General features: G+C 42.0%; 2 protein-coding genes across 5 annotated transcripts; one reads left to right on the top strand and one right to left on the bottom strand.

Moving 5' to 3' along the window:
* On the bottom strand, positions 1–12,233 carry ascc1 (activating signal cointegrator 1 complex subunit 1). Its single transcript, XM_076028170.1, has 10 exons — positions 11,979–12,233; positions 11,741–11,843; positions 11,474–11,571; positions 11,213–11,391; positions 10,884–11,017; positions 10,176–10,295; positions 9,901–10,025; positions 8,711–8,784; positions 7,693–7,849; positions 1–210 (listed from the first exon to the last, which is right to left on the bottom strand). The coding sequence occupies exons 1-9, from the start codon at positions 12,091–12,093 to the stop codon at positions 7,733–7,735; spliced, it is 1,065 nt and encodes a 354-aa protein (XP_075884285.1). The 5' UTR covers positions 12,094–12,233; the 3' UTR covers positions 1–210; positions 7,693–7,732.
* A 185-nt stretch (positions 12,234–12,418) lies between these two features.
* Positions 12,419–14,871, top strand: anapc16 (anaphase promoting complex subunit 16). 4 transcript variants are annotated; one of them, XM_076028171.1, is made up of 4 exons: positions 12,419–12,564; positions 12,875–13,028; positions 14,054–14,128; positions 14,201–14,871. In XM_076028171.1, exons 2-4 carry the CDS (start codon positions 12,887–12,889, stop codon positions 14,308–14,310), a joined length of 327 nt encoding a protein of 108 aa, XP_075884286.1. In that variant the 5' UTR covers positions 12,419–12,564; positions 12,875–12,886; the 3' UTR covers positions 14,311–14,871. The 4 variants fall into 4 exon arrangements, with proteins under 4 accessions (XP_075884286.1, XP_075884289.1, XP_075884288.1 ...); XM_076028174.1 differs by lacking the exon at positions 12,419–12,564 and adding an exon at positions 12,586–12,697 and having other exon boundaries at positions 12,884–13,028; XM_076028173.1 differs by lacking the exon at positions 12,419–12,564 and adding an exon at positions 12,660–12,684.
* The last annotated feature ends 817 nt before the right edge of the window (positions 14,872–15,688 follow it).

The following is a 15,688-nucleotide window of genomic DNA, read 5'->3' as shown; positions in this document are numbered from 1 at the left end:
GAGCGCTTTACACCTTTATTTATTTCTTTGGGAAAATAAACAGTCCTGAAGTGCATCGCCTCCTGCTCCACCGGCGGAGACAAACGGGGCCCAACGACACGCGGGCGCTGGAGGACGTCTTCAGGCAAAAGTGCTTCTCTGTCAATTGAGTGTTTCCGCCCCATGTCCAGAACTGCTGATCCTGCTGCACAAAAAAAAATTGTCTCCGACCTGAAAACAAACAGGTGCATTAGTTAATAATCTGTGTGCGAAAAGTCAAACAAAAGCAAAGATGACAGTGGAGACCTTTGAAATACTTGTTGCACCTGTTTCACCGTTACAAGAAGAAGCGGGCGTGAAATTAAAGGAGAAATACAACAGAATAAATTAACTTCGCCAGTGTTTTCTAAGCCTCGGCGTCTCATAACATGGTAAATACTTTACTTCTTTTGCTAGCTGAGTGTGTGCGCGTTGAAACGCACAGTTTGGGAAAACAACACACAATCGGCAGTGATACCTCATGGATAATGTCACTGATTGTGTTTGTCCTCGTCCTCAGGTGGGCAGTCTAGTAAAATGTGCTGCTTAGTTTTTGGGGACGTATTTGAGCAGACAAGGCTGCTTCCGCGGAGTCTGGGATGATAAATAAAGACTAGGGATGTCCCATATTGACTTTTTGCCGATATCCGATAAGTCGATATTGTCCAAAGGCTTAATTTCCGATTCCTGTAACAACCAATACCGATGTATGCAGACGTTTTTCCCCAAAACAAACTTTAGGCCACATCACAGATCTCTTGTCGTGGAATTAAGGCATTACCTACTTTTATTGTGATGCCTAACAAGATGCATCCCTCAAATTAACATTGTCTGTAGAAAATAAGAACCCCACTTCGACTTAAGTTGTGGAAAGTGGAATATTTTTAACATTTTGTCTCATGGAATGAGGTAAAATGCACACAATGAAAACAAACGTGCACAGACACAGACAGACTCAGTCCTTAGCCCATTGTTAAACATGGGCAAAAACAAAACCTGCACTCCCACAAGCATCAATGATTTATTCATGCACGTTTGACGAAACCAGGCGTTATCGGGTTTTCATTATCGGAGGGAAAACCGATAACGATACGTACAGATATTACAAATAATGCTAATATCGGGCCGATATTGTCGGACATCCCTAATAAAGACCTATAAATGGCTGAAGTGGTGACCTTCAAGCCTTTAACATACTTTTTATTAAAAACTTCATATTGTGGTTGTGTGTAAAAGGCTATAACACAGCTGTAAATCAGACTCTTACATCGTGTGAAGCACCACTGACAGACAGCGCGGCGGCGCCTTCAAATCCACTTTCCGTTTATTCATCAAAAAGAAACGACAACAACGCAAAACCTGATGTTTCTATATTTGTGCTGTATGTCGGACATGCGGCACGGCAAACAAACTCCTCTGAGCAGCTTCCTTAACCAGTTCCTGGATGAGGAGAGCCATCAGAGGGAGTTATTGTAAGAGCTGAGCAGAGAATAAACCACATGGGAAGGCTTTTTAATGACGGCTCTCCAGTGACTTACAGCTGTAAGTGGAGCTGCTGGAAACGCCGTCTCTCCATATAATTCAATTGGACTCAAACTGGGTCGCATGGCTATTAAAAGTGAGAAGTTAGTCGGGGAGCAGCCTGACAAGCGGTTTGCATTTGGAGTTGGGGAAAAGAAAAAAAAATATATATATATATGTATATATATATATATATATATCGCAGACAGTGCAGGCAAAAGGCAGCGGGAGCGCAGCATCACACAGACGAGGCGGCCGCGACCAGCTCAGCCCCACGAGATGATTTATATTTAGTCCGCATTACCACGTTTACGCCGGCTGCTAATAATGACAAATCTCTATCAGTTTCACTGCAGCGCCGCTGCTGCCGCCAGGCAGAAAGGAGATTTGTTGAGAAATGAATTCTATGGAGTTTACAGCACTGCAGCCCGAATTCTGCAGCCACAAAGCCTCGACTTCTCATAAAGAGGTGATTAATCAACTCAGATACATCTTCAGCATGGCGTGTAATGAATCAATATGTATAATATTTATATATATTTTTTTCTTTTTGCCCAGACAATGCATCAAATGTGACACAATGTGAACAGAATCCTACCCTGTGATTCATCTGCAGAGATTAATCACTCGACTCTGCACTTTTCCTCCTGTATGGAGTTTTATCATTTTCTTTCATCAAGGAGTCAATAACCTTTTATTTCATCAAAGAGTCTCTGATGAAATAAAAAAGTTATTGTTTGAATTCCACAGCCTGAATCTCGGCCACTTCACGTATAGTTGGAGGAAAATACCTTTCAGGGGGAAAAAGTTCTACCGGTCAGGCTGAACGTCAGAGTTGGAGAAATGACACAGATGATATTAGCTGCCTTTCCATGACAGTTTTTCACAAAAATAAAAGCAACGTTTCTAAAAATTTCAACAAGTACAATTGCGATTTGCAGGTGTTTCCATTGAACGGTGTGAAGTAAAATCTCGTCCAACGAGACCTCACTTTGAGGAGGATGGAGGGACAAAACAGTTTGCGATAAATCTGCGTTTTGATGTTGTTTGCTGTCAAGAGTGGTTGTTATATTTTTCTCTCAGATCACTTGAACAAATAGTGTCTCCTCCTCCGCCCAAAACTTAACTCATCATTTTCACTTGAAGTGAACTGGTCACGTGACCCTGAACGTCACGGCCGTTGACGTGTAAATGTGAAAGAAGTGTTTCCATCACATTTTGCAATATATATGGATACGTCTGGAAAACCATCTCATGAGAGCGTCAAAACCTTTTATATGATTTATTTTTATTTTATTTCGATATTTAGGTTTTGCAATTCTAGAGTTAATGGAAACGCAGCTGTTGACGGAGATGATCATTGTTTTTCGAGTTGGGACCAAAACTGGTACTAATGTTGTTTCGCAGCTTTGACGATGAAAAAATCAAACTTCACCCGCACCCACTAAAACAACTTTGCTCACTAGTCTGACATTTTCAAGAGACGGGGAAGAAAAAAAAAGAGGCGCCTTTTGTTTTCAGGATAAAATTGCTGTTTAGTGATATTTTAAGGATCAAGCAATTACGTACAGAGCAAATACAGATTCATAAATAAGGACAGTTTGCCACCGCTGTATTTTGGAGCATTGCTGTCCAGAGTAAACAGCGGCCAGGAGCGGCCATGCGCTGCTCAGCCACTCCGGGACCCCCGCCTCCTCCCCTCCCCCGGGCAGACTCTGCATGATGAAGAGCCGCCGCCGCCTCAGGGATCACCTGCTTCCCGCTGGAAAAACAGATTAGACGCTTGAAACGCCGCAGCCCTCGGCTGTCCGTCAGGGCCGCCCGCCGCTGCACGCCGGTGACAGAGTGATCAGTGTGAAATTCAACCAGAGGTGACACCCCACTCGAGTCGCACATATAACATGAGGGGGAGGCGTGGACAGGTGGATGGGGGGGATCAAAGAAAGGAGGGCTGTCAAACTTCACCACTAACAACATCCAATCGTGGATGTTTTTGGGATCGGCTGCAGGATCGGCTGCAGGATCGGCTGCGCTCCTTTTTGCAGAAAGACGGGTTTGATCAGGCTAAAATCAAAAGTTCCAAAACAATCTGGAGGCCCGATGAGGTGAAAACATGACGGCGGATAAACAACAACGTTGCTTTAAGTGCCGCCCCGAAATGCAACACAAAATCATCTGATCCAATCTCTGTTTTTCCCGAACGTGAAAAACAAAAAGGGGTCAAAAACAGCGTCACCTCGCAAAAATAACTTGATTCTTTATCTGCGTGAAATTCAATCAGACACCGACTTTTCTTTAATGACGGGTTACGTCTGCCACTCATCGCCCCTTTTTTTTCTCCTCGCCGGCTGCCAGTGTTTGTATTCTTTCCTCTCCATCATCAAAAAGCTTGATTTCTGATTACACGATGAAAAATTGCAGAGCGCGGTGCCGAATACTAAAATGTAAAATAATGAAATAAATCAATCAACAAAAAAAAACAACGACTGCTGCAAAGTTTGGCATCAATCAAGTGAAAATCACCTCAAACTACCTCTGAACTCCAAAAAGAAAAACTTGAATTTTGACTGGCGTGAGATTAAAGTGTAATGCAAATCTTGTTGAGGCCCAGACAACATGAGTGTGAGAGGTGACACACAATGCGGGTTCAAGTCTGAAATGAAGGTCTTCAGCATTGCCGTGTCCCACTTTAGGTTATATTTTGGACACAGTGTTTCCATACACACAAATAATTATTAAAAAACTTGGTTTATTAGCACTTCCCCTCCTTTCATGTTACACATGTAAAGTGAATGAGCATGAAAAGCAGCATTTTTCCTTCTTCCCCCCCCACTCCCCTTGGTTACTTATCATTGGATGTACACATTCCCATCTGATGGCAAGACTGGCTCCAAAGACGGCTAATTATTCAGCCGAGATGGAAAAAGATCCTCCATTTCATCACAGCTTGAGAATAAGAACGCACGTCCACGGAGGAGCAGCTCCGAGAGAAGCGCCGAGGTTTCATTTATCCGGCTCGCTCAAAGGGACACATGTTCGCGTCGAAAACCTCGAGGGCCACTTGCAGACTTCCCACAGCAGGAAGCACAAAGCCGACTAATTAGGGTGAGAGATGTGTCATGGGGGTTCGCCACGCTGCGGCTCAGCCACGCTGACGAGCGCAGCCACCTCGTTGTTCACCAGTCAGTCTGATTTAACAGCCGGGGCACAGACACGTTTGGAAATCAAGCACAACATGCAGCGTTTCTAATGCACTTTTGGTTACAGTTACTGAAGTGAAAAATGTTGTCCTTTGTACCATGAGTTGCTTCAGAAGTTGTTTGACAGGTGTAGAACTGTTGATTTGATGTGGCTGAATGATGCAGACGGACTGTTTTTTTTGCCCTTGCTGAATATTTAGAGAAAGCATAAGAGAACTAAAAGTATATTTAGGTGATACATTAAGTCTGCTGTTCTTTTATTTTATTTGCTCCTTTATTAATGTGTTAACCTGCGGTGAATTGTGGCGTCATCTACAGGAAGTGAATGTTTTTGTGGTGTCTTATGATCCCGAAAGGGATGGGTCTTATTTGGAAATCACACAATAATAAAATTTGTTCAATCATACAGCAAAACTGACAAACTACAGATTACTTAAACTCAGGTATTTTTTTTAAGTTCTCTCTTTCTTTTGACATTTTGCTCCATTTTAAGTGTAAGGAATAGTTAGTAAGGATACATTTATTTTTACTGGGATAAAGCAGCAGATCTTTGGACTTTGCTCTGGGATGTGCTTCTTTCATACAGCGATAATGAGAAAAGTGCTTTAAAAACATCAAAAAAAGGTGTGCAGAACACTGATGCTGCTGCCTCCACTGCGGCAGCAGCGGGTCCCGACCCTCTGAGGCTGCCTGGTTCACCCTGCCAGTAGCTTCTGCTTGTCTCAAACATTAAGCTGTGTAAGTCTAACACAGTGAAACTGCGAATGGTTCATTAAATCAAGCTATGATTCCAATTGGCGGACAATTACAGACATAAACATAATAACATGTCACAATTTTTTTTCGTCTGTATATAATCAGAAATAATGTGGACAGAGTTGATTTAGAATGATCTATCACTTATAATAAAAACACACACAACCCACCACTAGAGGGGGATTAGAGATGTTCTGATTTTAACTGGAATTCAGGACGAAAATGCTTATTTTTTTGAGACAAAGTGCACTGATTATATGCAATTATAAACTTTTTGGAAAGGTTTTGGAGGGTAGGATCGTGAGGGCAGGAACAGCAGATGTCGCCAGCAACCCATTTTTTTCTTTGTTCTTTCAACTACTCACTATCCAACATCTCCGCTCACTGACTTGCTGTTTCTAAACAGCAACCCTCCAATGCAGCCCCACCATCTTTCACCGTGTTACTGCGAGATTATATACGTCTGTCTGCGTAAATTGTGCTTCAGATGCGTTTTCAGCAGCATCATTACCAAGGACATCTGCCCGCCTCGTCCTCAATTACATCTGTGCCAACAGAAAACAAACAAATAAATAAATAAATCAAACACAGCCGCTATGAAATCCATTAAGTGGCGAGTCATCCTCCTCTCTCTGCCCTCTGTGTGCACTCGCGACTGGCCTAGTGGTCGACTCCCTGCGACCGCAGTGTCTGCTACCTTGATGTGGTATTAGCACTGGATGAGAGCTAACCTTCATGCTCTGAGGAGGCAGGGAGGGAGCGGCTAACGAGGCTGCCTTTCTGCCACTGGAAAGATACGTTTTTTGTGTTCAGGCAGTGGCGCAGTCGAGCCCGCTGTCTGTTTCCCAGTGCCAGAAATTTGCATATCCCTCTCTAATGGCGTCTGCTGACATGACTCGGGGGAAAACGGGGAAAGAAAAGGAGTCACGTGGCAGCAAAAAATAGGGAGGGCTGGGCGGCGCGGGAAGGCTGAGCTCGCAAACAAACAAACGAAAGGAAAAAAAAGCGCCCTCACTTTTCATCAGTGTAACTTTCGCCTTGTCTGCGCTCGCCCTGCTGCATGCCAAGCAGGGAGCATCAGCAGCTGAGGGAGAGAAAAAAGGAAAGAGACCCTCTGATGGCAAAAGCAATTGGCCGGAGTCTGTGTCCAATGTCTGTATTCATGGGCACACTCGACAGACGGGTGTGGGAACGAGGTCTGCGGAGGAAGGGCACTGATAGGAAGAAAAAAAAGTAAGGGCCCAGGCTGGTGCAATAAATCACGTCAGTGACGCATTAACGCATTCATAAGGCGATGAGATGAGAAGAAATGAAAAACACTTGTGTTGGTCAACAGCCACTGTGTGAAACTGCACAAGGGATAAAACTTTTTAACTTTGCAGCTATTTCATTATTTTAACTTTTTATTTTCTATCGGCTGAATGAATTTTTTTTTTTATTAGATGTGAATTTTAAACAGAGCATCCGAGGAAGGGTGAGAAATCATCCGGTGGACTATTTTTCAGCTCCGTGGCAGCAGAGTGAGGTGGTGCAGGAAGACTTATTCAATAATTCAGGACAGGACATTAGTAGTGACTTCTTCTGTGACCCCACTGTGCACATATAGACTGGAGATAATTTGATCTATTCTGCACCAGCTGTGAGCAGATTCATCTATGACAGGGCACTGCTGTGTGTAAAATAATCCACATTCCGCCGCTGAATTGAATGTTCATTTCCAATGCAGGTAAACATGCTTAAATCCAAGTCTGACCTAAAACCAGATGAATGGCTTTGATTTTCAAACTCACATGATCCACTTTCATGCTCAGACATAAACCTTCTGCATCACAAACCTTGAAAAGTGCACCATTTAACATGAACAAAATCCTTACAGAAAAGTGTTTAATCCCAAATAGATGTGAAAATATTCCCCATTGATTTTTCAGTCCTATTAAAACATATTTTTGAGACATTTACTTTGATGCTGTTGCCTCCCAAAAGAGATCAAGCTTCAGTCTAGAATCCTAATCAGTCTGTGCAATGATAATCTTATTTCTCTGCATAAACAAATCCCAAGATATTTTCCCAAAAGAATTTGGTTCAGATGAACCGAAGAAAAAGAAATTGCAGCTCTCTGCTGACACCTCCTGGACATGAGTCTCAACATTTGGCATGTGACTGCAAAACGGTAAATTCACTCTTTGGGTGTTCTTACCTTATATATTCCACGACCTTTTGATGTGCAGAGAGGGAGCTCAGGAGAAGCTGAGGCTTCCTGCCGAGGTGTAGTAGCCGGTGCAGTCGGTGGAATATCGCTGGGACAACGCAACGGTGTTCAGCTCAAACCCTCCAAAGTAGTGAGTGCTGAACGTCTGCAATGAAATTCAAAAAAATGATTTGCGATTTGAGATGAGTGCGAAAGAGCATTTTCACAGCAGTTAGGTTCTTTCAAGCGACACCTGGCCAGAATGGCAACTTCTTGTATTTTATCACTTACACATGTGTTAACAATGACTTCTTGCAAAAGAATTCTGTCTACAATAACTTCTTGCAATGGAACTTATGACTGGGAATAAGTTCTGTTGCAGACTTTAATTAGCTCATCCCTTTTCTATATGGATTTTTTTTTTTTGCAGTTTAACTGGCGTTTCCATATCAAAAGACAAAGTGAAAAAAACAAACAGAACACAACTTTTCAATATGAATTATGTGACATTAACAGGTGCATTTAAAAAAAATGAACTACTTCTATTTACAGTGGAGGACTATTGACAAATAGTCCACTCATACAGCGACTTGAATTTGGCTCTGCCGTGTTTTTTAGCTGATCAAGTTATCATCACAGTTGATAGCTGGTAGCAAAATCACTAAATGCCAGACTGAAAGCATTAAACCTTTGGTAATGTTGAAGGCAGCGAATTAGCGTCGTAAATTAACCTGATTATACTCTCTGTGTGGCGGAGTGCTGTGGAGCCAAATCTTTCTAATTCACCTGTTGCGGTAGTATTATCTAAAATCCCCACGGGCCTCTGGAAATGTCAACCACAGCTGAAAAACCCATGCAGGGTATTTATGCCCGGCAGGCAGAACTGCATCAGCCACGTCCAGCAGATTGTGTCCTGTATCCAGCTATTAAAGATGCAACTAGCGTCAGCCAGTGAGTTCAAGTCTTGAGTGTTTGTAGTTCTGCAGCAGCCAAAAGGTCAAGTGCAACTAAGAACACTGTGTCTAACCTTTAGTATGTTTCTGGCATCAAACGCTTCTCTGTTACTCAGGCCTTGCCTTCCAGGGCCACCTGCGTCCTCCACTGGAAAATACAACATTAAAAAAACATCAACACAGTGAAAACAGATTGAAAGCTTCATTTAACAAAAACAAGGAACAATTAGCTCAAATGCTAACTGAAGGACATTAAAGGCTTTTTTAAATGGGTTTAAAAACAAAATCTTTTTTTGTGCCCTAAATGTACAAACTGAAAAATCTGTGTACATTAACAATATTGTAATTTTTTCTCATCCACATCTGACTTAATTTGCCAAATGTCAACTCAGACCATATGCACGGCAAACAGAGAAATTATGATACAATTTCTAAATGAAAGGCTACGTTCAGGAGGGGGAAAAAAGCAGAACGACAAGAGAAGACCAGAACAGGCTCAACCTTGACAGCAGCATCTGTACATGCGACTACCAATGAGTTTCTTCTGAATATTACACTGGTACATAAAGTTGATGCAATGCAACAAAAAATGCCATCTGACGGTCCTAAGTGCAGCCCGTGTGGTGAACAACTGCAAGACATGTAAAAGGTCTGCACAATAATGCACTGTCACAGTTCTAACAGAACGGACTCTGCCAAGTTTCACAAAGTTACGTTATTAGTGACCCAAAAACCTGTTTGCATGTAGATGTGAGGTCAAGCCGCATAAAGGCACATCCAAAAAAAAAAAATACCCGGTTGTACAACGTGTACAAGGCCATGTTGAGAAAGCTGCTGTTTTCTGCCAGGATTCATCAAGCGGCTGATAAAAACTGTCAGTGGTGGACCGGCCCCTTGCTTGTGCTGCCTTGTTGGTCAGCTGCGGATAAATTTGAGAACTGTGGTTGGACTTTATCCACGGCAGCAATGAATGAAGACATTGTCGCACTTCTTGGAAAACACGGCGCCCGCTGCACGTAAGCAGGAGCGGCGGCTGAACGAACCCAGAACGAGCTGCCTCATGCCTACATTCAGGAATTTTGTTGTTGCGATGGTTCAAACAACAGCGCAGACCCAAGCCAAGAGAAAATAAGGGGGACGCTGGAAAACAGGATCAGGGTAGAAGCTACCACAATGCGATCACAGCCAGTCAATCACTTTGTTTTTGAGCCGACCGCAGCGACGCTGGTGCTTAGCTCATCACTGGGGTGTGTAATGGCCTTACCAGTGGAGTCCTTTCTGAACACGGTGTTCATCACAGTGCCGTGCAGCTTAACTCGGTCCCACTCTCTGACCATGAGCCCTGCTGACACAAAGTGTTCCACCAGCCGATCTGCAACAGCCTGCAACCTCCAGAGCAGCAGCAGAGATAAAAGTTGAAAAAAAACAACAACAACAACAACAACAAAACAAGAGTTTTCTGCAGAGTAAATAGTTCAGTTTGTGTAGAGTTTGCAAAGCCGATCCTTTTAAAACATGATCTGCTAATGATTCACTTACTTGTCAGACTTGTCCTTCATGCTGACTTTTGCATACAACACGTCCACTGAAGCTGGGTCATCATTCATGTACTCTATGCCTGTCACCTCTAATGGCAGCGGTTTCCCTTCTGTGATGTCCCTGGTGGTAGGCAACAAAAGAAAGACTGCTGTGTGACTCATCTTACAGGCTTCAGTAGCTCAGAGTCCATTGTTACCAAAGATGTATGAAGACATTCAATCTGATCTCACACGGTCATTTAAGTTAAACAGAGGAGTCTATTTTTTTTTTAAGAACAGGGCTGGTGCTCTTCTATATTTTTCTTGTGGTCAACAAAACCTCTAAATAAACCAAAACCATCGACATTTCACAATCTCTTAACACCATCTGGCTCAGCCGGCCTCTGTGGTGGCTCTCGGCCCAGTTATACATGACAACAGGCAGACCTGGCACCTTTTTAGTGAACATTAGTCAAAGAGGAATAAAAGCTGCATTTGTTTGGTGACTATTTCTACCTTCAGCGTGTGTGTTTGGGATAAGAGCACACACAAACAAACAACTAAAAATAAACTTGAGAGCCCATGTATGTAGTGGTAGGACAACACGCCACCCAGACTGTAACTAGGGACCATTTTAAATTCCATAAATCTCACTTTTGCTCCAATCTTTTGCTCCAGTTGCATAGGAAAATATTGACACTCAGACATTATGTCTTGTTTTGACACCTACCTGATGGTGTTTTGACACTCCTGAAGGTGCTCGCTGGCTTTTCTCACTTCTGTGTCATTTAACAGAACCAGGGTGCCAATTGTCAGGTGGAGCTTTGCAGGGTTTTGAAAGATGCTTTCCTCGACTCCGTGATCCTGTGCGTCAGATGACAACAATATGTGAAATCAAAATAAATCACGCAAAGTGAATCTACACTCACAGACATAAGAATATGCTTCGATGAATTAACCACGTCAGATATAATGACTGTGGGATTTGGTGTCGGCTTGACAAAATAAGCAATTAGAAAACATGGTTGTTTATCTTGTTGTTTCTTTCCCCAACAGTACCTGTGAACACTGCTCCAGCACTTCTTCTTTAAATCTGAGGAATCCTTCCTGAATCTTGGGATGGCTCAAAGGGAAAGACAGGAAGTGTGTGAAAGGCTGCTTTTTCCGAAAACTTTCCACCAGGACCTCAACTCGTGTGACCGCAGATGAGACCGCAGACTTGTTGGGAGCCGTGATAACTGTCAGCAAAAGAAGAAGGTGAAGATGATGCACTGAATTTATACTTTCACTTTTCCCCAAGCTGATGCTCATTATTCCCACCTATCTGTCCTTCCACGCCTTGTTTCGGGATGCTGATGGATGTCTTTGTGTCAAACTCAAGACGCTTGCGTGTCTCCCCCTTTTTCCCGATGATGTATCTGTAGAGCAGATCAATAACCAAAAGCAACTTAGACATAAGATTCTTATAAAGGGGAAGGGCTAATAATTGTTAATAAATTTGTTAATAAATGTAAATATAATATAATATAATATAATAAATGTTCTCTAGAAAATTGAGGGTGTTCTTTTGAGGGGGAAAAAACTCACTTGTAAAGAACACTTGGTACATCGATGGCACAGCGGAATCCTTTATCAGTCTGCTCTATGTTGTGAATATCACATGCCTCATCTTCTTCAAGGTATTCACTCTCTACATATAAGAGCAGGACAAACACAAATAAGAAGTGTTAGGCATATAAATAAATTAAAGAAATATTTGTTGTTTTTGTATTGTTGTTGTTGTGTGTATGTACTACTGTTTGTGAATTAGATTAACTCAGCCTACCTGCGGTGTCCATGTATGAGAATTCCTCCTCTTCCTCATAATGATCTTCCTTGGTAGTATTTCTTCGATATATTCTCCCTTTAATATTGACGAGAGTTGGTCGCAAAACCTCCATAGTTCAAGCTAGCTGACATGAGCTAGAAACAAGCTTATATAATAAAAAAAACAACATAAGTTGACAACACCTGGAAACGAATGTTCGTATTGTTAAAGTAGCTTTTTTTATTATTATTTATTTTTATTTTTTTTATTTTTTTTTAAAAGAAAAACGTTTAGCTGCTAGCTACACGCGAATTGTTTCGACGCTTTCTTTTGACGTTTCCGTACAAGTTGAACTCCTTTACGACACCCACAAGCCGGTTTCGACGTAAAACAGATCTACAACACATGCGAATGGACTAGGCACGACACGGAGGCGGGAAGGATCCATCTGCATTCGTTTGAAGTTGACTGTAGGGATTGGGACGCTTTAGCCGTAAACCGATGTCTCTGTCGTAACCACGTAACAGAACGCCCAAACAAACAACAGAATAGTTTTTTCAAAATTTCAAAGGATTTAAATCTTTACGGGAAGATCATTGTCAAGGTATGTTATCAGAATGCTTATTTTATTGCTGGGTCTTGTTACGTTGACCATGTGAGTAAGTGGGTTATTTTGGTGTCTGTTGGACGTTAGCTTGCTTGTCTAGCCACCTACAAGCTAGTTGTAGGAAGGCTAAGTTTTTATATAAGTTATATGTTATAAGCTACACATATTCCCCGTATTGCCGATTTGCTTTGGATACCAACTTGAGTGAGTTTCCTCCACCTCGGTTAGGTTTGAGGGCAGCTGCAAACGCTGTTGCTGTTGGGTCAAGTATCAAAATGTCTCTGTGGTTTGTTTATGTGTTTTCCAGTTTGTCGAGGTAATGGCAGCGTCTTCGTCCTCGTCCTCGGCGGGAGGTGTGAGCGGCAGCTCGGTCACTGGTTCTGGGTTCAGCGCCTCAGAGCTCATCCCTCCTAGGAAGGTGCTGTACACGTACCCCAAAGGCGCCGGGGAAATGATGGAAGGTAAAAAAAATAAAACAATGCATGCGCTTAAAGGCAACACGGTGGTCAAAGCGAGTCCCTGGCTTGGCTATTGGGCACATTGGATTTTAAATCTGTCACGAGAAATGCAAACCCAAAAAGCTACAGAAACCATCAAGCCGCTTATTTGGTTGAATGACATGGTGCAGCATTGCTTTGTGCCACAACAGCATTACATTAGAGATACTTTTAAAAAGCCCCAAAAATGTAAACAATATAGTGCTCTTGAATATGCCACGAAATGCATAAGCGTGCCTTTGTGCCAGAAAGTAAAAATATCTTAACTAACTAGAGACACTTGATTGCATAGGAATGTCAATGATCACGATAATGAGATTATTTTTCTTATTCTTACACTGTTGTTTTTCAACTGACCATTGACTCAATATATTTAGTAACATTAGACTTAGAAAAATATAAAATCCAGGCAATGTTAAGATGAGGCATGTCCCAAGTATATCTGTCGTCCATTCTGAGTCATTAAAACATGGATGCTATCAAAGAAAAATACACATTTTCATAATTTGTGTACTGGTATAACATGAAGTCATTGTTACAGAATGCTAAGCAATGGGCAAACTTGCCTTCCTGTTTCCTCTATTTACTAATACCTATTCCTAAATGAAGGCCCAATCTGTGTTTGCATGAAATAAGATAACAAATGCGTTTGTGTATTTAGTTGCATAAGCTCAGCAATAATACAGTATGGTTGTGTATTTTTCATTACATAATTGACAACAGTGTCAACAGCGGTCCAGACCGTAGGCTTGTTCATGACTTACTGATTTAGCTCTGACATCACAACAGGTATAAAAAAAAGATGTGACATTAGAAAAGAGGCTTTACCATTAACAGTGGATACCTGGGATAGAGTCTGTTGAATGTTGTCACTCATTGAAAATAAATGCAAAATCTTTTGTGTATTTTTTATCCCAGCATTAGATTTGGTGTGAACACAGCCCAACAAATCTCCAACAGCCGCTAACTTCTCCTTTTCCTCTTTTCAGATGGTTCCGACAGGTTTTTATGTGAGTCCGTTTTCAGCTACCAAGTTGCCTCCACGCTCAAACAGGTCAAACACGGTAAGCCGCGATCTGTGTTTTTCAGAATGTGCTCGAATTGCCTGACAACTAACAAATGGACGCCCTTTTCAGATCAACAAGTTTCTCGCATGGAGAAGCTGGCCAGCCTGGTGGAGGAGCTGGAGGCAGACGAGTGGAGATACAAACCAATCGAACAGCTGCTGGGATTCACACCATCATGAATTAAGATTCATCTGTCAGAGAAATGGAGAGGACTGTTTTATTATTTGTATGAATACAGTTCATAATTTATATAAATACTTTCTGGGTTTATTCAAATCTATAAAATATGACATATTTAAAGTGTTCATTATTGCATGAAGATATCATTTGAGATATTATTCTAAAATCTTATTTTGAAGACAGGTTTTGACGACTAGTCTTATTTTTTCCCTCCTCTGAACATCATCAAAAAACAGCCTGGCTTTCAACTGAAAATGTTCTTATTTTTAATTTTCTTAGTTATGTAAAATACAGAACTTTGTACCTTTTAGGCCAATAAAGTTGTTTTTGCAGTCAACCCTTGCCGTCAGTATTGAAGGAAGTCACATCTTAGCTCATGTAATAAAATACCCAAAGGTTGTGCTCAACAGCTGTGTAACCCAATTCTTCAAACCTGCTGCCTTCCTAATCTGACACTGTTTGTCTCTGTGGTCCTGGCCGCTGCTGGTTTCAACAACACTTAAAGCAAAACAAAAGAGTCAGTCTGTGAATAAAATCCAGCTTGGACATTCCTTGGGTCATTTGCTGTTTGTTTGTTTGTGTGCAACAGCGTGTCTTGACCTAACCTAGTTCACACAGCTAATGAGCTCTTTATTTTGTGCACAAGATGCCAAGCGTGTTCTCTAAACGGACCTGTTGGGTCGTAAAACGTTCTGGGTTTGCTTATCTGCCATGTTGACACTGAGGAAACATGCAAATCTTGGGTGTTTTGGTCAGAGAACAAGCCTCTTTTGATGGAGTGGGACGGGAACATACAGAACGTTCTGTTCTGCTGTGGGCGTACATGTCTTAGGACGTCCCTGGATAATACAAGACACGCCTCCACCTTGGACTCGCAGAGTTTTCACAAGTCCAGAGGTTTCTTCCAGCCTGTGCTTTCAAGGAAATTCACTGTACGAGTTCCTCGAGTATGATTCCAGTCAGTTTTGAGTTTTTCTGCAGTTTACATTTGCAGCAAAAGAAAAGAACTCAAGTGTTGTTTTGTTTTTTCATTACGTCTTTGTTCCCTCAAGACGTCCCTTTCTCAGAACATGCCGCGCCTGCACGTGTTTACGTGTTTCAGTTCCTCCCCATTGTACAGGCTGTCCCTCTCACGTGGTGTGGTGCTGTTCATGTCTGGCTGCTGTCCAAAAACTTTCCTCAGAGAAAACACTCAGTGTGTCATGTACAGTAGGACACTCGGCCTCCCACTTTATGGCTCTTTTATTGCTGTATTGCTGCTATTTGGATGTGCTTTTTTGCAAAACTAGGATTTCACAACTCTCTGCAATGATTTTCAGGCCAAACATTTCACAGAATTTTCTACTTGCCAAGTCTTGTCGAATAGAAAGTACATGT

This window comes from Nelusetta ayraudi, unplaced genomic scaffold (genome assembly GCF_046127955.1).
Source record: "Nelusetta ayraudi isolate G7.1 ecotype Tasmania unplaced genomic scaffold, CSIRO-AGI_Nayr_v1 ptg000022l, whole genome shotgun sequence".
NCBI classification, from domain to species: Eukaryota; Metazoa; Chordata; class Actinopteri; order Tetraodontiformes; family Monacanthidae; genus Nelusetta; species Nelusetta ayraudi.
This window is presented reverse-complemented; position numbering and strand designations above follow the sequence as displayed.